Source organism: Rana temporaria, chromosome 3 (assembly GCF_905171775.1).
Source record: "Rana temporaria chromosome 3, aRanTem1.1, whole genome shotgun sequence".
Lineage (NCBI taxonomy): Eukaryota > Metazoa > Chordata > Amphibia > Anura > Ranidae > Rana > Rana temporaria.
Window position 1 is genome coordinate 217,348,899 of NC_053491.1, and position 27,756 is coordinate 217,376,654.

General features: G+C 42.5%; 1 protein-coding gene across 3 annotated transcripts in view; it reads left to right on the plus strand.

The window, feature by feature from the left end:
* CDK17 (cyclin dependent kinase 17) overlaps nucleotides 1-27,756 on the plus strand; it is a 228,630-nt gene that overhangs the window by 117,312 nt on the left and 83,562 nt on the right. Inside the window, exons 2-3 of one of the 3 annotated variants that reach the window (XM_040344235.1) lie at nucleotides 385-534; nucleotides 25,151-25,246. In XM_040344235.1, the coding sequence (XP_040200169.1) occupies nucleotides 417-534; nucleotides 25,151-25,246 (214 nt within the window). In that variant the 5' untranslated portion in view covers nucleotides 385-416. Of the gene's footprint in view, nucleotides 1-384; nucleotides 535-25,081; nucleotides 25,247-27,756 lie in introns of all 3 variants that reach the window. The other 2 variants (XM_040344234.1, XM_040344236.1) reach the window with 2 other exon arrangements.

The following is a 27,756-nucleotide window of genomic DNA, read 5'->3' on the forward strand; positions in this document are numbered from 1 at the left end:
CAAATTTTCGACTTTTAGAACCACTTGAAATATGTATGTTCCACCCCCCCCCCCCCCCTATAATATCATGTATATCACGTAAACATGGCATATCCTTACACAGTACTGAAGAGGGTGTAAAATAAAGAATAATCACACTGATAACCAGGTTGTCATGTCTTTATAAGAATCAAAGATTGGAATGTGTACAGTTTTTTTTGTCCTGCACCAAGCTTTACACATTTCCATATTGTCTTTTCTTTAGTTAATCTGAGGAAATGCACTCATTCTATGAATCATTAAGACCCAATGCTTGACTACAGTTCTCGAAAATGTACCATTAAAGCATAAGCTGCTGCAGACGACTGTGCTAACTGTTCCCCACATCTTTTTTTTATCTTTCAGACTTCCCTACACTGTGCACCTTTACGTGAAAGATGAAAAAGTTTAAGAGAAGGCTCTCTCTCACGCTGCGAGGCAGTCAGACCATAGACGAGTCTCTATCTGAACTGGCAGAGCAAATGACCATTGAAGAAAACAGTAGTAAGGACAACGGTAAGCAGCATGCATGCACGGGAGATCAACTCTTTGTATGTTGTGGATGACCTGTTTGTCTAATATCTTACCTTCAGACTAACTTGCTTGCCCACATCCTGCTACCGTTTCCCCACATTGTGCTATTTTCACCATTTACTTCTATATAAAAGGGGAGAGAGTATTATGAAATGTAGCTCTGCTTTGCTGTGTTTGTTTTTTAGGTGAAAATTTCACAGCCAGGGCAGCTGAATATAATATAATAAAATAAAATGAGCAAGGAAGGAGATGAGCAGAGAGCTGTGACTGACAGTCTACAGCTCTCTACTCACGGAGCTCTGAAAACCGTGTTATCGGCGACGTTTGATCGCTTCGTTTCAGTGCAGAGGTGGCATTGGACCCATGCTCCATCCCCCTATGTAAGTATGAATGGGGGGAAAAAAAATTCCCATACTTCTATTTTAAGTTGGGATGCACACTATACAATTTTCTCATAAATCTGAAGTCAAACCTAAACATTTTCAATTTGTATGCAATCAGGCAGGCCCTTGCATAACATGCTGTAGTTTAAGGTAAATCTAAAGGAAATCTAAAAACAAAAGTTGTATCGTATATATATCCAGCTTTAGAATGCCTGGGTCAGGGGTCTCCAAACCTTCCAAACAAATGGCAAATTAACAGGCCTTCAGACTTTGGGGGGGCATCGGAATGTGGCCAGTGTGAGTTGAAAATGCCCTGGGGGTAAACAAGGCCCCTCATTGGTATCGATGGGAAGAATAGTACACCATTGGGGGTATTGGGTAAAGAATGGTTCCCCATCATTGGCATCAGTGGGAGCAATAGTGCCCTATTGCTGATGTCAGTGGGAGGAATAGTGCCCACTGTTGGTGTCAGTGGGGGGAGGGGGAGAATAGTGCTTTGTAGCAGTGACGGGAACAGTGCTTCAAGGGCCAGATAAAGGCAAGCCTAGGGGACACATGTGGCCCTCGGGCCACGGTTTGGTCTAGGTGATTCCAATGGAAGTGGGTACTTAAGTTGCGAGAACTAGGTACCCGCTCCCTTTAACAATAAATAAAAAATTAGAAGTGGGAGAAGGAGATAAAGTTGAATTTCTGATTTAAATAACTCCTTTCATGGGGTGGGGGGGGTAAAAATGAAATATTTAATAGCGTATACAATTGCTGCACAAGTCATATTGTAAGTGAATCTTCTGGGAAAAAAAATAACTTCTCAATCTGCAGTGCTGTAATTTTCTGTAAAATGCAATGCAATACTGTATGGCTACCAGAGGGAGTTCTGTACACAAGATATATACAAGTTAATTTCCTGCTTGTGTGATTGGCTCACTGATTTTCCCAGAAGTCTGCATTAAGCCAGAATTTGACAACAAAAAAAAAGTTCAGCCGAGCTTGCACGATTTCACTCCTGCTTGTCAGTCCTGATTTCGGACACGATTAAAGACATCTGTGCAAGTTCGCAAAAACTAGTACAGAAACTACTTTTTGAAATCGGTGCAGCGCCGCACCGATTAGGATGGTGCCGATGTCGGCAAATGCCGCCAATTTAACATGCGAGTTGACATGTCCAACCAGGGCAAAGGGCTTTTATTTTAGAATAACAAAAGGTAGGAAGTTGCAACAAAGTTTGTTAAAATCCTAAAAAGATCTTTTGGCAGTGTGATTTTGTTTTCTTCAGCCCAGTGACTGTATAATGTCTATGGGTAGAACATAAAACTTTGCACCATAAAGTTGCTTATGGCTAGGTTCATGCATTTTGTTACTTTTCTTTTATGCGTGTTGAGGCGCGTTTTACTCACGCCTTTTCATGTGCTACACTTTTTTTTGCTGTAGCCTATAAAAATCGATTTACACTGTGATATCATCACTTGTTTATATTTTGAGGTCTACTTCTAGGATTCCTTGTAGTGCGTATTGGTGCACAAAGAGCAAAGTTGCAGTGGGAGAGGTTGTAGAACAGGGGGATGCTTTGAATCTTCTTGATCAACATTTCTGCATCAAAAAATCTCTTTCCTGCAACCAGGTTTCTCTGCTGTATGAGCGCACATGACAGGTATACAGGGAGTGGAAAATGCCTCATACATGCATTTTAATGCGATTCCGTTGACTCCCATGGCCCTAAATATGCATGAAACAAAGATTGGACCTAAGATTTTTCAAGAACTCACTGCCTTGCAATGCACAGATGAGAACAGGCTCTATCTAATAACATTGTCATTTATTGCAGATGAGTTTTAGAAAGTTCCGACATGCGTGTTAGAATCCAAATGTGTGCAACAGGCCTAAGACAGGACTTTGCCTTTTTGTAGAATAAAGTAGTTTTGCACTTCTAGTAAATTATAACAGTACTGCACAAATGTGTTAAAGGATAAGTTCACCTTTAGGAACATGTTACACCTGTTTTTAGGGTGAAACTTGTAACATGTTCCCAATGCTGCAGCCACTTCCCCATTCCCCCCCCCCCCCCTCCTCTGTGACAGCGGTAAAGGGTACTTCGCTGTCACTGTTTGAAATCAGCGTGGTCGTGCTGCACTCTACCCACACAGCCGCGTCATTCATTCACACTGCTCTGTGTGTAAATGAATTACATGCCCCGATATCCTTTGTGGTTGCCCGCTTGTAGTTCTCAATTAACTACTACAGTGCTGTAGTAGTTCATTGAGTCTTCCTGTCAGTGTATGTGCTTGCCCGTATGGGATATATGGGCACACAGATACGCTGACAGATCTGCAGGAGATCTGTATGGCACCAGCGATCAGCAGTTCTTTTACAGGCTCCCAAAAAAATTAAAGCACGAAATGCACTTATCAAAGTGAATTTTTCCTTTAATGAAAAATTTAATTTGTTTCTTTTTGCTTAAATGAAAAACAGATTCTGGCAAAGCAGAAGACGACTAGCCAAATACCATAAATCCGATTCCTTCTGACTCCCTCTTGACAGTGTTTTTTGAGCCTTTGCCTGGCTCTAACTTCAAAGTCAACTTCAAAGCCAAAGCAATTTGCCCAGCTCATGCAAGTGGTTAAAGCTGAATGGGCAAGACAAAAAATTATCTCTTTAGCACTGTCACCATATGCAAAGCATGTAGAGGAAGCAGTTTTTCAATTAGCTGTTTCCTATGAAGATATATTCTTCTGTGTATTCCCTGTGACCTCATCACAGGACTCGGTGGCAGCCAGGGGGAACATAGGCATAGTGATGCTGTGGGTGACAGGGGAACAGAGAATTCCCTTGTCGTAGCAGTATCTACTGTAAGTAAATCGGCTAATAAAGTAATTGTGTCAGAGATAGATTGATTATACTCTTCTCCCTGTTGCTTTGTAGTAAATTCTATAGGATTTACTTATTTAAGCAAGTGGAAACAAACCAAACTAAAGTTCACTGTTACCACTGAGATTTTTTTCTGCTGTATGTTCTCAGTGCTCCTGGCAACACTGACCATCTTGTCAATCAAGAAACGAAGCTTGGTTGAGCACGGCAGGGCAGGTCGCAAGTTTGCTCCACTGTAGCCTTACACGCTACAGTCCAAATCTCTTAGGATCTAAGCACAAGATATGAATAGAGACATAGCAGAACAGACTTTATTAAAACATTATACACCTGTGTCAGTATTTGGACTTTCTAAACGGGAGATGCAGGACGCTGGTCCATGGATTCAGGGAAGCAGAGTCACGACACAAAGCAAACCTCACACCACTTCTAGGCAGGACACTGATCTGTGATTTGAGCCTCAGAGGGGCAGAGCAAAGTGGGATGAACTTGGCATTCTATTTTATTAAATTTTTTTGGTAGTTGAATTAACTGGGCAGGCGATGAGGAGACCAGTCACCAAGAACATAGAGCAGGCTGGAATTACCGGCCATAACAGGCATTGTAAAGGCAAACTTCTAATGAATGTAAGCATTAGCTTCGATAAGTCATAAATAGACACAGATCTACTTCGCTATTTTGTATACAACAAAAATTCTCACGGTCACCAAAATGCAATGTGCAACAAATTAAAGTAAAGGCCACAGTGCTGCAAAAGAACAAATGGTAAACAAATTTATAAATTGCTGCAAAAAGAAAATGGCTAATAAAAATAAAATGTTATATATATATATATATATATATATATATATATATATATATATATATATATATATATATATATATATATATATATATATATATATTATAAATATCGGGGCACCGTGCTAAAATGCATCTATACAATACATGCTCACAGTGTACAAGATGAAAATGAGTGAGAAATATCTAAAAACAGTGTTTGTAAGAATTATCCATAAGCCCAAATCGGGCAAAATATTCCACCACCACACTTCTCCACTTTGTAAGTGCTTGTGAATTACAAATCGGTGTGAGAGACCACCACCTGGACATTAGTGAATTTACGCTCACCTTAATCACTTGACCGTTAAAAACCTAAAACCCCAGGCACGCATATGCCCCTTTAAGGCCGAAACAGGCTCTGTCAGAAATAATGGTTCACTCCAACAAATGGTTTATCACAAATAAATTCCAAATATAACTCAAAATTAAGAACATGTATAGTGCTCTCAAGTAATCCCCAGGGTAGCAGAGAGAACTATGACTGGCCTTCTACTATTCTATGCCAGGAAAGCTGAACGCTCTTCTGAAAAAAAGCGATCCCCTCCTCATTTCCTTCTGGAAACTGTAAGTTAATAATGCCCTACCCTACTATAAAGATACATACCATCATAGAGGTTGTCCCAAGAAATACGACAAAGTCTGGGCCATATAGCTAGCAGAGCCTTCTATGGTGGTAGATAAATACCTGCACATATTACCTAACAATCAATGCTTTTTGCTTAGCGGGTGCAAAGGGCCCTTTTACGCTCCCGAAATCTGTTAGTCAGAATGGTCTGTGATAAACCAGTTTCACAGACCATTGTGTTGTACAGTCCTTAACACCACCCTAAACCATGTCTGGGTACCCTTTCCTTGAAATTATATTCACCCATGTGTGGGCCAAATACCTGAGACTGGAATGTTGTGTTCTGTGTACGTGCATGTGTTTTGTACTGTATTGATAAAATTCAATAAAGGGTAAAAAAAAAAAGAAAAACTATAGTGCTCTTCGTTGTGTACCCATAGAACTTTTATTAAAATGTACTCACAATGTTAATCAAGCCACACTATACATATGTCATGTACAAGTGCAACGACGGCACTCACCACTTTAGTGTTAATGGACTGGTGGTTGCGGCTGTCCGTCACCTGTAAGCAAAACTGTCAGGTCTTGGCGCTCCACCCTACGCGTTACGTCATCGACTTCTTAATGGAAAGAAGTTAATGGATACATTTGAATGTATAGACATATTGCTGTTCTAGAAAGAGTGATGGAAGTTTGGCAACTGTGCAATAGTATAGTGTGTGTTATCCTTCCTGTGCTTACCTAGAAACATATCACATACTCTGGTGTTAATTTACTAAAGGAATGGAAAATGTTCACTATATTTAGTTTGCGTAATATGGTAAAGCTCTGTTTTACTTCAATCATTTGCAAGCAGAAATCTCATTTTTAAATTCCCTTTCAGATGTTTGGGTATTTTAAAATGTATATAGCTTCACATTATTTACCAATCCAAACACTCACTTGGCTAAGAAAATAACCTCAACTGTTAGTAAATCAACTCCTTTGCCTATACTTGGGTGGCAAAGGCCTGAAACAATGTGGTTAAAAAGTAATGTATTAACAAGGACACCCAGTTTAGGAAGCAGAAATTCATGAATGAAGCAGAGGGATAATGCCCTGCAAGTTCTCAGCACGCTAGTGACATTTTTAAATGTCACGCCACATTTTGTGGGTCTAGCAGTCAGTCAGCGTTGCCTTAGGATCTAATAGGTAGATTCAGAAAGAGTTAGGCCGGCTTATCAGTAGATAAGCCGACCCAACTCAGAATCTAAGCCGACCTATGTTTAAGCGTATGCTCAAACAGAGATACGCTTAAACATATCTAAGATACGACGGCTTGCGCCGTCCTATCTTAGATTGCAATATTTTGGATGGCCGCTAGGTGGTGCTTCCATTGCGGTCGGCGTAGAATATGTAATAAGGGGATACGCCGATTCACGAATGTACGCCAGGCTGACGCAGTACTTTTACGCCGTTTACGTAAGAGATAGGCCGTGTAAAGTTAGAGCTAGGCTCTAGTGGAATAGTATTGTCAAGTATGGCCGCCGTTCCCGCCGCAAAATTCGAAATTCTTACGTCGTTTGCGTAAGTCGTCCGCGAATCGGGATTTACGTCGTTTACGTCCACGTCAAAATCAATAGGCCCGTACGGCGTACTTAGTCGCAATGCGCACTGGGAAATGTAGTCGCCCGGCGCATGCTTAGTGAAAAAAAGTCAAACGTGAGGTCAAGCCTCATTGCCATGAAACACGCCCCCCTCCAAGTCATTTGAGTTCAGCACCCTTACACCCGCCCGCTTTAGGCTACGCCGCCGTAGATTAGCAGGCAAGTATATTGAGAATCATTACTAGCCTAGCAAATTTACGGCGGCGTAGCCTAAACAGGCTAAGCTACGCCGCCGTAACTTTACACGATTGTACCTGAATCTACCTATAAGTCTCAAAGCAGAGGTTTGCCTAAGCACATGAAATGCACTGCTATTTTTCAGGAGGAATTCAAGACTGAAGTAAGCTCAGGCACACATTTCCAGATGTACCCTTTTAAGATACAGGGTTAAAATACCCTGAGCTACAGCAATCTGGAAAGTTGGCCTGTGGCGCTCACACGAAGCGGCAGTGGCCTGGCTCTCCTGTGGTCCGATACTCTATTGATTAGTGCACTGTTGGGCAGAAGGCGTCGGTGGGTGGGCGTTGAATGAGCCATAGTCTGACTCTCCAGAATGAGGCCGCACAGGCAGTTTTAACCCTTTTCTCCAACACTTACCAGATAAGTAAAGAATAGGTGAAGATCAGATATATTACTGTATTTGCAGACTGGCTACAGTAAAGCATTATGGATTCAGTTGGGCTTTAAACACTTGCGCTCAGGCTTTCCAAAAGAACCATTGCAGCTGAAACCATATCACGTTTTGTACATAGGACACCCCTTTCATAGGTTCTGCCTGAAGAATGTTTAATTTTAGCATTCTACAGTGAAAATAGTATCCCTGTGCAGGCGCTTTTTGTAATTACCGAATACTGATAATGCTTTGCAAATTCAAAGGAAGCATGTTCATTGCTGAGATTGAGAGTGACAGAATGAGTCTGCTGGCTCACTTTCCAGTGCACAAATGAGAGCATATCAAAGGAATGTTGCACTTGAGCCAACTTTTATTATTTTAATGAACACAGTTGAATGACAGTCAATGGCAATGTCATATCTGTGAGAGCTGCTCTCTGGAGATGTGCATGGGTTTTGATCATGCTTGCAATAGAGGTTTGCTTCTCTGTATTTCTACAGCTAGCAGGCCTTTCCCAGATCGTATGTTGAAGGAGAAAATGGTCCAATTTGGGCAAAGATCTTGGTTTCTAGACAGCTAAGGTTTATAAATCCCCACAGTATATACTGGCTGTTATGACACGCATATATACAAGTCTATAAATAAATGGATTCTACATCAATGGCAATAGGTGACAGAAAGCATGCAAGTCACTTGGAATTCTAATTATAAAAATTATAAATTATAAGAAATATTCTTCTGAGATTTGTAAAATGACAAGCCAATGCAGCAAGGGTTAAAATACTGTTTGCTTGAAACATGCAAGAAAGTTGAATTGCAGCTCAACACAGAGCACAGCAGGCCAGGTCTCCAGTAGTCCGACACCCCTGCCAGGTATCCAGTTCCATATACGGCACTGTCCATCAAAGCACTGGCTATGGGGCATTTTCAGTTTCTTTATGCTAAAGCCTGGTACACATAACTATTAAAAAAAAAAAAAAACTGACGGCTCCGGTCAGAGCTGCTGTACTAACGATCTGAAGTTGGTACAGTGATCTCCTCCGAGATATTGTGTTCTGACGGGGGTGGCAGGACAGTCTATTGGCCGAAAGCGAGCCAGTCGGCTGCTGTTTTTCAAGCATGCTCCTCTGACAGAAGACGGCCAAACAACGGTCTTCTGTCGAACCGGCTGCTATGCATACGAGCTGAATGTCGGGCACTTTTTATTGAACTGGACGATGTTGCCTGACGTTCTGCCCATGTGTACTAGGTTTTAGAGAGGTCAGACTATGTTAAAGCTGTTAATAATTCTCCCCCCTGGTTTTTTTTTAACCACTACCCGACGGCCGTACAACTTTATACGGCCGCAGGGTGGTTCTGAATCTCTAACTGGCTGTGTTTTTACGGCCTGCGCGCGCAGTCAGCGGCGTGCGCGCCGCATCGCTGAGATGCCGATGCGAGTGCCTGGCGGCCGTGATGTCCGCCAAGCACTGGGGATCGGCGGCTACAGGGACAAGACGTGGAGCTCTGTGTGTAAACACGGAGATCCATGTCCTGTCGGGGGAGAGAGGTACATAGGGACATAGATCGGTCACCTCCCCCAGTCACCCCCCTCCACACACAGTTAGAACACAATTTAGGGAAACACATTTAACCCCTTCCTCACCCCCTAGTGTTAACCCCTTCAATGCCAGTCACATTTATACAGTAATTGGTGCATTTTTATAGCACTGATCGCTGTATAAATGTGAATGGCGCCAAAAATGTGTCAAAAGTGGCCGATGTGTCCGCCATAATGTCGCAGTCAGGAAAAAAATGCTGATCGCCGCCATTGGTAGTAAAAAAATAAAATAATAATTCTGTCCCCTATTGTAAGCGCAATAACTTTTGCGCAAACCAGACGCTTCTTGCGATTTTTTTTTTTTTTTTTAATTTTTTTTTTTTTACCAAAAATATGTAGAAGAATACATATCGCCTAGACTGAGAAAAAAAGTTTTTTTTTTAAAAATTGGGCTTTTTATTACAGCAACAAGTAAAAAATATTGTTTTTTTTTCAAAATTGTCGCTCTATTTTTGTTTATAGCGCAAAAAATAAAAACCGCAGAGGCGATCAAATACCACCAAAAGAAAGCTCTATTTGTGGGGAAAAAGGGACGTCAATTTTGTTTGGGAGCCACGTCGCACGGCCGCGCAATTGTCAGTTAAAGTGACACAGTGCCACAAGCTGAAATTTCACCTGGTCAGGAAGGGGTATATGTGCCCAGTAAGGAAGTGGTTAACTGACCTTACTGGGGGTTGTCATCTGCAAAATGCAGATACTCGCCTAGCAGATTCAGAGTTGTCATGCTGAGGTCCACTTCTATTGATCCTGTTAACCTTTAAAATGTATATTTAAGATTTAATATCTCAAAGATATGATATGGGTTAAATAAGAGTTCTTTTGACCAGAAGTGAAAGCTTCAACATAATAAACATTTATTAGCGTCTATACAAAGTCTAATCTAATACACAAACTATAGTCTTAAACAAGCAGGAAATAGTAGGTTAAAATGCAAACATTTACATGGAGGAATATAGAGAATATTCCTCTAAAACATTAAAGTACAAGCGTGTGCCATTACATGCAAGACAGACCTTTCCCATGGTTACCCTTTAGAACCATCCTTCCGGCTACCCTTCCATAAAGAGAGCTCCCTTCTATCTCTCCTCTAAGTATATCTCTCTATCCTGATACACTATAGCAGGGATATGCAATTAGCGGACCTCCAGCTGTTGCAAAACTACAAGTCCCATCATGCCTCTGCCTCTGGGTGTAATGCTTGTGGCTGTCAGAGTCTTGCTATGCCTCATGGGACTTGTAGTTCTGCAACAGCTGGAGGTCCGCTAATTGCATATCCCTGCCCTATAGGTTGGCCTAGCTTGGATCATGATTGACATAAGTCAGCCCCCTTTCATGCAAGTCCTGGTGACTGTTCTGGCCAGGAGATTTGATTGAATTTTCCCAGGAAGTTAGGTATTGATTACAGGTGGGGCCCAGTTCATTGCATATCCCAGGATGGGATCCTTTGAAGTGAGTAGATGTAAAACCATGGAATTGGCTCTCCATTGTTTGTATATACAAGTCTGGCCCGCATTGTCTACTCTTAACAAGCGCTTCTGTGACACCCTTTTGCCTGGCTTTCATAGATGCAAGCCAAATGAAATATATTCATAATTACAATATTTTTCAGCTATTAATGGACATTTCACATACCTCCATATGGCAATCCCGTGCCGCCATGTTTTTCTGTGACGTTATTGGTAGGTGCTGGCTTTTCTGGGTTCAGCTAGTGGGCCTACTGATGACATGCCGCTAGGCCCGCCCCCCTCCCCCTTTACGGAATAAAGGACAATGCCTCCTGCAGTATGTGACATGCATATCCCAGGTGGCAAAGAGCACAGTGGGTGTCATTTGCCTAGACAAATGTTGTGCACCTGGGGGCAGCCTGAAAACTTTTTTCTAAAAGGGGGAGGAGAGCAAAGGGAATGAAGATTCCCTGGAGGGTGAAGGTTCACGTTAATGAGCTTCTATTTAAATATTGGATGCTGATCACTTTTCTACCCCCTCTCCTCCTGGCAGATACCAAACAAAGCCTGGGGCTTTGTGCATGGTCAGGAAGGGGTGGGGTGGTAGTGACTGACTAGTGTTGAGGTGTGAGACCTGCAGAACTTGCAACTACAACCTAGAACTGGACTTTCTCTCGCATTTCCGCAAAATAATTTGTAGGACAAAGAATAAATATGTATGAAACTGAGGCACTTCTAAGGAACAAGGTGTGCTTGCTTGAAACCTGTGTAGGTCATTTATTATGTTGCTGACTTGGATGTAGGTAGTCCTCAGTTGAGTTCTACTGTAAAGCGTACCTGAAGGGAAAGAGGGGCACTGGTCAGTAGGCTCCAGGTTCTGTACATTGCCTCCAGTTCCCTGTAGAGACCCGGGTACTCCTGAATTTCAGGTGCGAGTTCTGACCAACTTCCTGTATACTAGTTATGGCCAGCTCTTTCCTTTCACATGCCTCATTCCATTGGTTCATAAGATGCATGAGGCGGGAATAGAACTATTAGTAGGGGAGTTAGGTTCTGTGTTTCTCGAGATTGGTGGCCTAAATTTGGTTGCGTAAAAAAATGCTAATAGCCTAAAGTAGTGTGCATGGACACATAGGATAACACTATTGAGCTTCTAGAAACTTAAATAAAAACGCTAGTGTGCATGGAGCCTGAATTTTCAATTGTTTTAGGAGTATTTTTACACACATTTGTACACCTGATGTTCTGGTGTTTTTCTACAATGGAAGGCTAGTTACTAGAAAAAAGAGGCGCATGTGAAAAAAATAAAATTGAGTTTTTTGTTTGTTTCTGGTATTCCAGTTGAAGGCTATAAATACCAAAACTGTGCGACTCTTCCCCTAAACAGCTCATCTATTTTTTCAAGACCGCTTTATGTGTGAGCGGGCACCATCAAATATAATTGGGTGTATGGGTATATTGATGAGCCAACATGTCTTCAAACTAGATTTTAACAAAATCTGTCAAAGAAACTTTTTCTCATAAAAAATGCTTGATGCCTGGCTTCCTTGTTAGCATTCTAGCTTTAGTAGTTCGAGGTCAGTATCTCCCTCAACCTTTCTGATTTGCGTACTTGTATGTGGGACCGTGATTTCAACGTGTCAGCATAATGGCCAAGCACCTAATAAAACACACAGATGTTAGTTTAGGGTAGTCTGATTTTTAAAACATGATTTCTGGCTTCTTTCTGTGGCCAGCTGCTCTGTGCACATTGCTGTCTGTCTTATTGAATAAGCTTGATGTTTCCTCAGATGTTTCAAACATTCTCTCCCAGCCTTTCATATGGCAGTCAAGTGCCTTTCCAACCTCAAAAAATGTAACAAATCCTAATGCAGTCAGTCAGACTGAAATCTGTCATGTGTACAGTAAAATGAACGTCCTGCGTTCCCAAATCTTTAGTGCATCCGATTAACTTTATTGGAGACTTAGTGGAGGAATGGTATGTTGTCTCCTGCTCCATAGGAAATAAGCAGCTTAATACACAACTGCAGATCCTCTTAGCTTTAGTTCTGTATTATGGAATTTTTATTACAGATGATCCCTTTTTAAAATCTGAAATGATTTTAGTGATCTACCTCTAGCAGCACAGAGTTAATCAGTCTACTTCAGTACACAATGATAAAAAATGTAAACTGACAGACTGACACAAAATAAAAAGTAAAATAAGGAAAGACTAACAAAGGAAACAGATTGTGGGAAAGTAAACCGTAAGCGCTTATTCACATGGGTGCAGAGGGCCATACCCCATCAATAGAAACTTTAATTTCTGCGCGTGCAGGTGTTTGCGTAGGACAGCGCTGGGCGTGCAGGTGTTTGCGTAGGACAGCGCTGGGCGTGCAGGTGTTTGCGTAGGACAGCGCTGGGCGTGCAGGTGTTTGCGTAGGACAGCGCTGGGCGTGCAGGTGTTTGCGTAGGACAGCGCTGGGAGACACACTCAACCAGATTATTATTTTTTTGTTTGTGACAGCTAGCAGGGGGGAGAAGATTGGGGGGGAAAGGGGCCCCGGTGCATTTGTAACATGTTATACGTTACACCCTAAATCTGGGTGTTACATGTTATAAAAGGTGAACTTTTTCAAGAGTTTGTAACACACAGAGTGGCAGGAGAGAACATTGCGCGTAGAATGCAGCGTTCGGGAGAACATTGCACGTAGCATGCAGCGTTCAGGAGAACTTTGCGCGTAGAATGCAGCGTTCGGGAGAACTTTGCGCGTAGAATGCAGCGTTCGGGAGAACTTTGCGCGTAGAATGCAGCGTTCGGGAGAACTTTGCGCGTAGAATGCAGCGTTCGGGAGAACATTGCGTGTAGAATGCAGCGTTCGGGAGAACATTGCGCGTAGAATGCAGGATTCAACCAGAAATTACCTCCCGCCAAATTCTACCAATCCCCTCCCAAGTTCACAGCTCTTATCCCCGAATTTCCACTCTACAAAATCCTAACTGCTGCATTACTGTACATACTCTTGGCTACTGAACTCTGTATGCTGCTGCTGCGCTGTCCCTCCCTCAGAGTAAAAACTTTTCCCCCCTAGAAAAGCAACCTGCATCGTTCACCTCTGTCCACCGCTCACTATTTGTTAAACTAGCTCACTAGCTTTCTATAGTTTGTTGACCAGAAACGCATATACAGGTCTGGAAAGTCAAAACTGCTTATAAGTTGCAGGTCTTTGGCCTGAGGTATTGAAGCTAATATTCTAGCGAGATAAACAGGAAAATCAAATTTTAGGAATGAGAGGTCTGCATTGGCAGCCTTCATGCATCTCTCATGGGCTGGCAGGTGCCCCTACTGACAGCTGTACTTGTGGCATCTGTACAAACTTGCTTTGTGTACTTGTACGTCTTTTGTGTGTATAGTGTTAATTCCCTCGTAGTTACAGGAGACTGCTAAAATGCTTCATTTTTCTCCTCCACCCACCTAGACCATGCTGTGCTATTGGAGAGCTCTTTGTTTGCTTCCTTCACCGGTGGTTCATAAGCAAGTCATGTTAAATAATTCTTATCTGTTTGGCATGTACCCAGCAACAAAACACAGCTCTGACCTTTCTACAGGCCTTCATAAGGATACAGTTATCTTGCCTTCATGTAGCAAAAATCTGTTGATGTTTAAATGAACAAACAGCTGGTTAAAAATCATGTAAATATTGGATTTGTTTTGAACATTTCCAGCTATGATTACTTTTGAGTGTCGCATATTTTCGCGTAACCCTTGCCCTAGGCCTACGGTTTAGTTTTCGGAAAGCCAGTTAGTACCAGCAGCTTGGTTCAGAGAATGTTGTAAATTGTAATCTTGACTCGTGCATATTTGCAACATTCTCTGATTTTAGCTGCTGCAACTGGCTTGACGTAAAGGCAGCTCTGAGGTGAGGGCACGTTTTAAGTCCCCATTAACACCTGAGTGATTTCTTGTGCATTTCCCAAAGTGCGACATGAAGATTCCTATTATATTCAATGATGCCCATTTACACCTGAGCGTCATGCTGCCACTTGTCATGACAAAAAATTTATTTTTATTTTTTATTGCCGATTTGTATGTTTTTGGTCATTTTAGGCTTCAATTGGAGTGCCTGAAAACATGCAACACAAGTATTTTTTTTTAGCGTGTTCTTCACGTGTTTTCTTTGCACTTAACTGGTTTCTTCCTCCCAACAACCTTGGGCCTGTGAACAAAATGGAGGATTCAGGAGTGTCCATGCTTGATGTGGAGACTCATCTGCCTAGTGAGGGCCCACAAGAACCTCTACATCTCCAGGAAAAAAATACAAGGACGACATCATATGATGTCACACATGATGGGCCAAAACAAAAATGCATGAAAATGCACGAGAAGCATACATTTGGATTCCCAAAAATGCACAAAAAAACCCCTCAAGTGTAAATCTTGAAGTGTAAATGAAAGCTTAAGCCTCGTACACACACACGGTTTTCTTGGCAAAAAAGCTGCTGGCAAAGCTTTCTTGCCGAGTAAACCGTGTGTGTGTATGAGGTCTTGAGGTTTCTCGTCAAGAAAACTGCCCAGAATCTCAACGAGAAAAATAGATTTTCTCGTAAGATTCTCAGCAGTGTTTTCCTGCCGAGAAACCCGAGTGTGTGTTTACTTCTCCATGGAAACCGCGTATGCTCGAAATTACTTCGACACATGCGCGGTAGCTTCCAAGGAATAGGTAGGGTGAAGCAAGATGGCGGCGACGGCATCGAATGTGATGAGCGCATGCTTGTCGTACTCTACGTCACCGCGTTTGTGCCATTCAAAAGAGCGGCGGTTCTTTTGAATGGAGTGTGTGTACACTCGGCCGGCAAGAGAATCTTGCCAAGAATCTCGTCGGGAAAAGCAAAGTTTCTTTCCTGATGAGATTCTGGGCCGTGTGTACAGGGCTTCAGAGTAAATCGCAATTGAAGTTTCCTTGTTTAAGAAAATCAAATTGAAATGCATTATCGGTATTCTGATCGGGCTGTTGCGCTTAATGATTGCAAATTTGCTAAAATTCACCTATTGTAGTTCATTGTGATTAAGAACTGATCATTTGCCATAAGCTAGGTAATTTTAACAATTTGGGCCGGAATTTGTATTAAAGAGGCCACCGAGTAAACAGAAGTTTATTGCTGTATGTAATCTGACGGCGCTTATCTCGCATTGATGGGCATTGATCAAGCTGCATTGATGGGTAATTGTGAGGCTACAGATGGGCATTGATTAAGATGCGTTGATGGGCAATGGTGAGGCTGCGGATGGGCATTGATCAAGCTGCATTAATGGGCAATTGTAAAGCTGCAGATTTGGCATTGATGGGCAATTTTTAGGCTACAGATGGGCATTGATCAGTCTGCATTGATGGGCACTGACCCTTATTTTGCTTCAAAGATCTTTATTTAAAATTAAAAAAAAATCCTGAAACTTCCATCCCAAAATGAAGGTGCGTGTTATACGCCTGTGCGTGTTATACGCCTGTGCGTGTTATACGCCGATAAATACGGTAATTTGAACTTAGGCTTTCACGAGTGGTTTGATTTAGAGCAAAACTGACCATTTTACCCATGCGTACAGACCAGGTAGGTGAGCTGTCTACATCGAACAGGAGACAATAGTAATGGTCTTGAAGTGCCCTCAACCATAACATCATGAAATAACGTGGCCACCTTCATATTTCACCGATGTCTGTCTGCTTCTCAGCTGTTGGTACAAGGCTGGGATTTTCTTGTTCTTTTGTCTTCTGAGAAAAGAGATCAAACACATGCGTGAAGATTTTCCAACAATTTAAAAAATCTGTGTGTGATGAATGCTTGCAGTGCTCACAAGCTTTCATTATTGCTTCTTCTTGACCTACACAGCTCATTCCGTGCCCCAATCGTTCATATTGGCAAAACGTGCGGAGATGGGGCTGTGTATGGACGTAACTGCGGTAAAATATACATAAATACATAGGCTATTTCTTAATCTGTTTACAGAAATAATCACCGTTCTTCCGAGAGTGCAGGCTTCTCATACCGAGCTACAGGAAGGTTTACCACAGTGTCTAGATGCTGTTTTTCACATGTAAATGTAATCTCTTCATAGGCCAGCTTCTGCACACAGAGGTTGCAGCAGGCGTTTTAAGTGGTTATCATAAGTAACAGTTGCAGAACATCTTCAGTAGACTAAGAATAGCCTTCGCTCCATGGTTTCCTTCTGTACCGTGTTTCCGGGGACAGTCCACGGTCTGTAAGGATTTTCTTTAGGAAGTGTCCCTGAGTTTTTTCTTTCCTTGTTGTTGGATTAATGATGAAAATATTTTTCTGTTCTTTTATCTTTTTAGATAAATGGGAAACTTTAGTGTATTTTTAGTAAGTACACTTATTTGAGGAGTTTTACTGGACAGTTTTAGGTTGCACTTCTGAAAACTGCAAATTTAGTTTGAATGGTGTTGGTTTGAGAGTTTCCAGTATGCTAGATATTTATTTCTAGGAATCTGTAATACATTTAAAGTGTATGTATGATCAGCCTCAATGTAGTTTGATGGAAGGGGGAAAAAATGGTGTAGTGCTGTGTCACTGCTTCAAATGAATGAAGGCCCCTTGAACCTCCTCTAGGGAAAGGGAGCCTTGACTGCTGGAAGCATCACTGTGGGTGTGAACCTAAAAGGGAAGTTAAAGTAGGAGTATAGTCGAAACTCGTTTGGCTGTACTGCTCCCGTGGATCACAGGAGTGCAGTCTGTTCTGCACTCCTGTTACACGTTTTCAGCAGAGAGCGGGCTGAAGTCCGCTCTCTGTTGTCACAGAAGTCGGTCCAGGCTCCACGTCATCATGACAGTCGGGGTCCGCCAGGTGCCTTGACCGACACCCGGCTCAGCATCTCAGCGAGCTGCTGAGAGCCTGAGCCGGCCGCCTCCTCCACAGCTCAGCGCTCTAGTGAGCAAGGAGGGGGCAGAGCAGGGAGCTGTGACTGACAGTCAACAGCTCTCTGCTCGGGGCGCTGTGAGAACTGAGCGATCGGTGGTGTTCGATCACTCGGTAGAGAGGCGTCGGAGGACCGATGCTGCATATACCTAGGAAAGTATGAGTCTGCAAAAAAGCCGTACCCCATACTTCTCTTTTAAGTAGCTACCTTTAGGATTGGCTACAAAGATCTAAGTTGAATGGGTGGAGCCTGAACTCTAGGAAAAGCCTATGGTGGGGCAACTTCTCTGAGGAGATTCAGCTGTCACAAGAGCTGGCCGCCATTGGTGATGTTTTGTCACAGCTTTATTGGCGGTTTTGAACTTGCCAGCAGTTATTGCTTTATGGGCTTTGCCCTCAAGTTAAATTCTGGGGCGAGTCTGCCTGTCTGGCACTGATGGTAAAGACATGCCTCTCAGACTATGTGGGTTTATGTTTTATGGGGGTGCTCATAGTATAACTGTGCCTGGCATTGTTGTTTGGTACATTTGGAAAGTTGTTACTTATGCAAAGTTCAAAAAAAACCTTGGCCTTGCCCTATTTCTAACTTAATCAGCTTCCGTATCTTTTTGGGGGGGCAAGGTATTGGTTTATTAGTCATAAATGAGCTTATGTTTCTCCGCAGTGATGTCCAATAGGATGTGTCCTCTGATGCATGGTTTGTAAGCAGCTCTCTAGTATGCAGGGGCCATGGTCATTCACTCAAGCAAGTGTTTTAAACGGACCACACAGATTACATTGTCGGCACTCTTGGCTCTGCAAAAGTTGTTTTTTTCAACCTATCATCTACTATAACTATCACTAAGGCCCTTTGCAGCAGAATCACATTAGCGGATTGCTTTGAATGCTGTTAAATAACAGAAAGATTCAGAGGACTATGCTATGCTGGATGCTTGCTTTGCCTACACAGTATTCTTGTGATCCAGATATATTTTGATACGTTTTAGTGGTTATAAAGGGTCACTTTTCACCTGGGCTTTCCGATTCTGGCCTCGAGATAAATATGGATAATGATGTATTGGAGATCTTGAAATTCAGAATTCAGCCCTCATGAAGGGGACTATTGAGCTACTGAAACATGTTGGCTTTTTAACAAGCCCTGCAAGTAAAAAAGGTATGTTTGGAAACCAAGATTGGGTATAGAAAAAATAAAATAAAATAATCACATTTTGTTGCTTTGCCAGAAATGAAGACACATACAGTTTGTGTTTTATCCTGCTGTATTTACTCAGTGCAACGTATAGCTTCCAAGTAAAAGATATATCACTAACATGTTTGAAGAAAAATTGAAAACGGAATGCCTGAGTTGGAAAAAGGATCACCCCCTCCTAAAAATTACTAGTAAACTCAATCATGTGTAGCTAATCACCTTCTCAATGGCACACAAAGCCATTTGACTTTCAACTGGGATCAGCTGTTGTCATTGCGGTTTAGCTCCGCATGAAAAGCACTTTCCTGGAACATTTTGGTCACTGGTAGTGCAACTGAGTCATGGTTGGCAAGGCATTGTCAAAAGATCTCCGGGATAAAGTTGTGGATAGGCACAAGTCAGGAGATGGATAAAAAAAAAATTCAAATTTTTATCAATGCCTGGAACCACAGTGAAGTCTATTAAGTGGAAGGCATTTGGTACAACACAGACACACCTTGGATCAGGCGTTGCTCCAAACTGGATGAAAGAGCCAGTAGGCTACCAAGAGGCCTACAGCAACTCTGAAGAAGTTGCAGGAATTTATGACTGAGTGGTCATTGTGTGCATGTGACCATAATATCACAAATTCTCCACAAATGTGGCCTGTATGGGAGGGTTGCAAAAAAAAAGCCATGCCTCAAAGGCCAAAACACATCGTTAAGATTCCGAGGTCACATGGAAAAAGGTGTTGTGGTCAGATGAGACTTAAAGACTTAATACCTAGTCAGAGCCCCCAGCCCCCCTGGATTATGCTGGATCTCAGCCTGGTCTTCTCAGCTCTTCATTGGATAGAGTCATAGCAATGCAGCCATTGGCTTACGCTGCTGTCAAATCCAATGACGCAGGCGCCGGGGGTGGGGCCGAGTCCGGCATTCCTGTCTATAGACACAAATGCAGGACTCTGGAGCGCGCCCGCAAGGTAACCCCCTTGGAAAACCACCCCCCAGAGGGGGTTATCTGATGCAAGGAGGAACAGAGACAGCTGCCGAGGGACCCCAGAAGACGTGGATCGGGCCACTCTGTGCAAAACGAGCTGCACAGTGGAGGTAAGTGTGACATGTTTGTTATTTGAATTTTTTTTTTTTAACCTTTTAGTATTACTTTAAGCAGTTCTGAAAACAAGTGGGACAATTTTTGCAAAGTCTAGATGTGCAAAATTAGAAAAGACATCTCCCAACTGACTAAAGGCTGTAATTAAAGCAAAGGGTGGTTCAACAAAATACTGACATAAGGGGGTGATCTTTTTTCCAACTCTGATTCTGTTTTTTTTCCTGACTTGTTGGTATTATATCTTTCACTTGAATGTTATAAGTTGCACTGAGTAAATACAGCTGGATAAAACAAAGACTTGTGTCTGTCTTCTTTTCAGGCTGCAGAGCAACAAAATGTGATTATTTTAAAGGGGGTGATTCTTTTCTGTAAAATCCCAGAATAGCTGAATACGTTTCAGTTTTAGTACTTGTAAAAGAACACATCTGTCTGCATATAGCTAAAAGCCCTTATATGAGAATAAGTGTAGTTGGAGATAGAATGGATCGGTTTGAACCCCTTTCAGTTTTTACTGCTGTCTGTAGCCTAGCAAAATATTGACAAAAATGAAAATACTCCAAGTGCTGCTTTGCTTTTACATTATCTTGCTTATCCATCTTATGGTCAACTGTAAATAAAGACCTTAAAAGTATTCCCCTCTCTCTGGCATCTATGTTGATACCCTGTATGTGTTAGACCCCTTTCACACTAAGGCGCTTTGCAAGTGCTACAACGCTGAAAATGGCACCTGCAAAGCGCCCTGAAAGAGCCGCTGCTGTCTCTCCAATGTGAAAGCACAGAGGGCTTTCATACTGGAGTGGTGCACTAGCAGGACGTTAAAAAAAGTCCTGCTAGTAGCATCTTTGGAAGCGGTGAAGGAGCGGTGTGTATACCGCTCCTCCACCGCTCCTGCCCATTGAAATAAATGGGCCCTGCAGCTATATCGCTGGCAAAGTGCTGCTGCAGTGGCGCTTTGCGGGTGGTTTTAACCCCTTTTTCGGCCACTAGCGATGGTTAAAAGCGCCCCGCTAGCGGCCAAATACCCCCGCAAATACGACCGTAAAGCACTGCTAAAAATAGTGTCGCCTTACTGCCGAAGCCCCAGTGTGAAAGGGGCTATACATAAACTGTTAACCTGTGTGTGTGTGTGTGTGTGTGTGTGTGTGTGTGTGTGTGTGTGTGTGTGTATATATATATATGTGTGTGTATGTATGTATGTATGTATGTATGTATGTATGTATGTATGTATGTATGTATATGTGTGTATATATATATATATATATATATATATATATATATATATATATATATATATATATATATATATAATATTCCTTATAAATTTAAAAACTACATTTTTTTTAGTTTGTATTTTTTTCACTTAATTTAAAGTGAAAATAAATGATTTTACGAAACCTAATCTATCTAGCCCTGTAAAGACAATGAGCTAGATTCACGTAGCTCTTACGTCGGCGTATCTATAGATACGCCACGCAAGTAGAAAGATGCGCCGTCGTATCTATGCGTGCCATTCTGGTATACGCCTGAATTCCAGCTTCCTCCGACCGACGTAAGTGTTAGTACGCCGTCGTATCTAGGGTGCATATTTACGCTGGCCGCTAGGGGCGCTTCCGTAGATTTACGCGTAGAATATGTTAATGACCTAGGTACGAACGTACTTGCGCCCGCTACGCCGTTTACGTAAGGCTTACATCCGGCATAACGTTACCCCTGCTATATGAGTCGCAGCCAATGTTAAAGTATGGACGTCGGAACAGCCTTCGAATTTTACGTCGTTTATGTAAGTGGTACGTGAATGGGGCTGTGTGCGTAGGTTACGTTCACGTCAAAAGCATTGAGCTGACGTGACTCTGAGCATGCGCGGATCGTTAGTGCAAAAATGTACATGGGGTCACGGCTACTTTGAATACTACATGCCCACTACCTTCCACATTTGAATTAGGTGGGCTTACGCCTGCCTATTTACCCTACGCCGGCGCAACGTACGGCGCCAGATCTTTGTAAATAATGGTCTGGGCGCCCTATTTTACGTTGGCGTAGCGCTTATGAGATGCGCTACGCCGGCCAAACTCTACACCGTGCTACGTGAATCTAGCTCAGTATCGCTATACCTGCCTATTCTGCAGCCACTCTGTCAGTGGAGGCTTTAGTTTGTAGGAGAGGCAGCCGACAATGAAAGCCCCATATTAAGTCTAGGGGGCACGTCTTTTCCCAGGCATTTCCCATCCGTTGTCGGCTTGCTCCTGCACACAGAGCATGCCACCAGAGAGGCTTCAGAATTGGTAAGTATAGATATCTTTTCTTTACAGGGTTAGATGGATTAAGCGCAAGTCTAGTACACAATATTTTCTTTTTTTTAAACCCAGCAGGGGGCAAAAAAAAAAAACTGGCAGCTCCTGAGCCGATGTACTAGTACAGCGATCTATACTGCTGTGCTAGTGTGTTCTGACAGGGGGATGGCCCCTATGGCAGAACACTCTGATCAGCGCTCTCGTCCATTGGCTGAGAACGCTGATTGGGGGTCGATCAGCAGACCTTTTCCGGTCATGCCCCTGTCAGACTGGCTGCAGTACACACGGGCCTAATGTTGGCCAGACATTCGGCCCGTGTAATAGGCTTTAGTATGTGGGTGCGAGTAGGTTTAGAGTTAGGTTTTGCCTTTACGTCAACTTATTGTTACAATGAGATTGTTGAGCCCCTATATGATATTACATTTTTACGTGACATGTCCTTTTGTCCTTTATATGGCGATGTCGGAGATCTGTCAGACATTTTATTTGCTGTCTCCCTTGCACTGCTAACAAACACTGAGGGCCGGTTCACACCAGAATCGCACAGGAACGCGCACCCCTGCATTGCAATTTTGCATTGAATCTCACAAATGTAGAGCATGCACTACTTTTGAGAAACACGCCGCAGATCGCATGGTACTAGGGTACCATGCGATCTGGTGCCTGCAATAACGCTGCATTTGAGTTTGGGATACCGTTTACAATGTAATGGCACCTGCAGCATATTACAAAGGCAGTGCGCTTTAAATGTGAAATGAGAAACCCATGCAGCCATAATCTCACCGCTGCAAACCTGGAGAAGTTGGAGGATCAGTCAATGGAATCCTTTCTTGATGTGTTTCTCAGCATAAAAGATTATGGATTATAATTCAGAGGTAACTCTAAAGTGGCTAAATAAGACCTCAGAGAGCAACAAAAACTCACCAGAGGTTGTGACTCTAGCTCGGTCCAAAACGAGCATAAAAATTGCGTTGGCTGGGGTACCACTCCTAAGGGCTGGGCTAGATGGGTATTGCATTCCCTTACATGGGGAATGTAAACTCGGCTTGATGAAGGTCAGGAGGATGTAATCCGCAGGTCAAATTCACCTGTCAATTCTGAAGGCTCACAAAAGCACGTGAAACTGAAGATTTCGACACAGGTCCTAAATGGGTACCTGGGAACACCAAATCCAATTTAAATCTCATCTTTCTAATCATTGTAAACTAATATAAGGCAAAAGCCGATTGGTTGCTTTGTATGCCTCCCTTTTGTATACATAGTCATATATTGTATAAATCAATCTTTTTTAATGTTTGCCTTGAGGCTTTTTTCCAAGCATTTCCTGCAATCTTTTGGGCATGAACTAACTTACAATCAACAAGTTGGAATGTTTTGGTTAAAACAGGTTTGTGATTGGTGAAGGGATTTCTAACACCACCTAAAGCAGAGGTTTTTAATTTGTAGGTCACGTCTTTTATAGCACGTTTTATGAAAATCCAAATTCTCATGCCTGCAACTGAAATATTTTATCCATTTCGTATTTATCATTTCAGTTTTTTGAACAGATATGGGTCAACACAAGGGACCTACATATAAAGCCACCCCAAATGAATTGAAACTGGTTGTAAACTTTATGCCTCGTTCACACGTCTGGGATTCCTGACGGGAAAAGATCCGTCGGAAATTCCGGGGGGAAAACCGAGAACCTGCTCAGTAACTTTTCCCCCGTACACACGAGAGGTTTTCCCTTTGGGAAAACTCGGATGAGAGTCTTGGTTGGGAATACCGACCGTGTGTATGCTCCATCGTAGTTGTTCCCAAAGAAAAACTGCCGGGAAAAAAGTCACCTGGGAGAGCAGGTTCTCTTTCTTTTTTCTTTTTTGCTCCGGCGGTTTTTGGGCAGTTTTCCTGACGGAAAAACTGCAAGGAGCTTACACACGGCCGGGATTACCTGCCAAAAGCTCTCCTCGCAGTTTTCCTGTCAGGAAACCCGGCCGTGTGTACGAGGCTTTTCATATACGCAGTGAAGTGACTAACCTCAGGTGATACTCAGAGAACAAACCAATCCTAACACATAGGTTTTACCTTTTTATCTACAGCTGTATTTCCCCTACAGTCATTCAGCCCCTGAAAAGCAGGGGGTGGAGAGCTGAAGTTACATAAGTGAGGAGAGCTAATTGGAGGGAAGGGACGCACCCCCATTTATATAGCACACAGGTACAGGGCTGAGGTTGTCAATCACAAACTGTTTCCTCCCCTGTCACCAGTTTTCTCCTGGTGTCAGGAAAACATCATAGGAAGGGACTGATGGCGGAGGAATGAAACGGCAGAGAGAAATTACACTTGGTGCTCTGGATTCAGAATAGCGCACACTATAGATATTCTATGCTTATTTCATGTCTAAGGTTTACAACCACCTTAAGGGCCCTTTCACACGGGGCGTATTAGTAATGATCTGCCCCGTGAACCTCCGCTTGCTCAGTGGGGATCGGTCTGTTGATCCCCGCTAAACTGGCGGATGACAGGGCGGTCCCTGCACGCTGTGCAGGGACCGCCCTGTCTTTTCTCTGCTCTCCTCTATGGGGGGATTGGATGAACACGGACCGTCTGTCCGTGTTCACCTGATCCGCAGACAGATGGGAAAAATAGGGGTTTCCTCCGTCTGCAGAATCGGAGGAATGCGGAACCGGATGTTCATCCGCTGACGCCCGCAATCTCATAGGGACCAATGTATGTCCCTTTTTAATCCTTACACAGATGGATGAAAAAGCGGACATACGGCCTGGCCTGCCCGTATGAAAGGGGCCTAAATTAAACCTTCATTATTTTAGAAGAGATTCGTGGGCGATGGAAGCTATTTGATGATCACCTGATTAAGAACCTCTGCTTTCAATAATACACTGAATATGATATGTATTAAAATATGGATCAACAATTCGAAAAACTGGTGACTGATTTGACCGTTTCTGTCTTAATCATTGTAAGGTGGTGTGTATAGTAATTCTATTCTCTTTTTCTTCCTTTTTTTTCTCTCCTTGGGTCTTTTCCTATTTTAAAATCTTTCCTTTTCTGATGGCATGGATCTATGTTGGCCTTTGGGATTTCTAGAACCTATTGTGAAGAATGGCAGGCCTCCAACATCTCATAGTATGCACTCCTTCCTTCATCAATACACAGGATCCTTCAAGAAGCCACCACTGAGAAGACCCCACAGTGTTATAGGTGGAAGCCTTGGCTCATTTATGGCAATGCCCAGGAATGGAAGCAGACTAGGTAAAGTTTTGTGTACTTAAGAAAACCGACAGCATGTAAAACCCAAGAATGTTGCCTGCCAAGTCTGTATGTAGATGAATGGAACGTGTCTGTCACCTATGCGGATGGAGCACTTGTCTTTCTCATATCTTTTTCCTAGGATTATTACGTGCCGGGGCAAGGTATAAAATATGGATGATGTTCTACATTTATTATCAGGCATGTCTTCCTCAAATGAAAAATGTCTTGCAAATGCACTTCTGTACAACCAGGCTGTCATGTTTGTTTTATTTCCATACGATCACTGCTGGCAGCTAAAGCCACCAGCAGCAATTATTGTATTCTGATGGCAGGCAAACCTCTCGCTGTCAGAATACAATAGCGCAGCGAGAGGGATTCCTTCAACAGTCAATGTTGATGGGGGAATCCCTCCTACTGCACGATTGTACTTCACCAGCGAGAGGTTTGCCCGTTGTCAGGATAAAATGAGGACTACTGCAAACCCGTGGTTGAAAGTAAGAAAATGTCATAATCGACGGCCAGCCTTACTAGTCTGGTCTGGTGTGCAATGGAGATATACAGTGGATATAAAGTGATGTAATGTGATGTAAAAAATTAGACAAAGATCAATAATTTCAGAACTTTTTCCACCTTTTTAATGTGAGCTACAAACTGTACAACTCAGTTGAACAAACTGAAATCTTTAGGTGGAGGGAAATAAAAATAAAATATGGTTGCATAAGTGTGCATACCCTTAAGCCAATACTTTGTTGAAGCACCTTTTGTTTTTATTACAGCGCTCAGTCTTTTTGGGCATGAGTCTATCAGCGTGGTACATCTTGACTTGCCAATATCTGCCCACTCTTCTTTGCAAAAAAATTCTGTCAGATTGCGAGGGCATCTCCTGTGCACAGCCCTCTTCAGATCACCCCACAGATTTTCAATGGGATTCAGGTCTGGGCCATTCCAAAACTTAAATCATATTCTGGTGACGCCATTTCTTTGTTGATTTGGATGTATGCATTGGGTCTATGGTATGCTGAAAGATGAAGTTCCTCTTCATGTTCAGCTTTTTAGCAGAAGCCTGAAGGGTTTTGTGTCAATATTGACTGGTATTTGGAACTGTTCATAATTCCCTCTACCTTGACGAAGGCCCCTGTTCCAGCTGAAGAAAAACAACCCCAAAGCATGATGCTGCCACCACCATGCTTCACTGTGGGTATGGTGTTCTTTTTGTGATGTGCAGTGTTGTTTTTTCGCCAAACATATTTTTTGGAATTATGGCCAAAAAGTTCAACCTTGGTTTTATCAGACCACAACACATTTTCCCACATGCTTTTGGGAGACTTCAGATGTGTTTTTTTTGCTAAATTTTGCCGGGGTTGGTAGGAAAAGGCTTCGTCTTGCTAATCTACCCCATAGCCCAGGCACATGAAGAATATGGGAGACTGTTGTCACGTGTATCACAAAGCCAGTACTTGCCAGATATTCCTGCAGCGCCTTTATTGTTGCTGTAGGCCCCTTGGCAGCCTCCCTGACCAGTTTTCTTCTCATCTTTTCATCAATTTTGGAGGGACATCCAGTCCTTGGTAATGTCATTGTTGTGCCATATTTTCTCCACTTGATGATGACTATCTTCCCTGTGTTCCATGGTATATCTAATGCCTTGGAAACGTTTGTACGCTTCTCCTGACTGATACATTTCAACAATGAGATCCCTCTGATGCATTGCAGACCTTGGCTTTGGCTGTAGGATGCGACTATGAAAATGTCAGGAAAGACCTACTAGAACAGCTGAACTTTATTTGGGGTTGATCAGAGACACTTTAGATGGCGGCAGATGTGTACTAATATTTAACATGAGTTTGAATGTGATTGCATTATTCTGAACACAGCTACATCCCCAGTTATAAGAGGGTGTGCACACTTATGCAACCACATTATTTTATTTATTTTTACTCAGCCCCCCCCCCCCTCTAAAAGATTTCAGTTTGTTGTTCAACTGAGTTGTAGAGTTTATAGGTTATATTAAAGGTGGAAAAAGTTCTAAAATGATTTATCTTTGTTTATTCTTTTTTTTTTTTTTTTTTTTTTTTTACATCAGAAACCTGACATTTTAACAGCGGTGTGTAGACTTTTTCTATCCACTGTACATGTCATTGGTAATGGGGGATATATTGGTAATTTTGCAGCAGCACATCTAATTATAAACTGTAGAACATCAACGATACAAGCACTGCACTGAGCATCTTACAACTATCATGACCCTATTATGACATCTATTTATTTTTGTACAGGTACATGCATAGCGCTGCCAATTTATGCAGATATATATATTAATGTACATTCACATCAGTTCATGCCTTCAAGGTGCTTACAATCTAAGTTCCTTAACTTACATTCATACATCCACAAACTAGGCCAATTAACTTGCCAGCATGTCTTTGGTGTGTGGGAGAAAACCCACGCAGGCGCAGGTTGCACCAAGGTTGGGATTTGAACCAGCGACCGTAGTGCTAGATGGAAGCCTC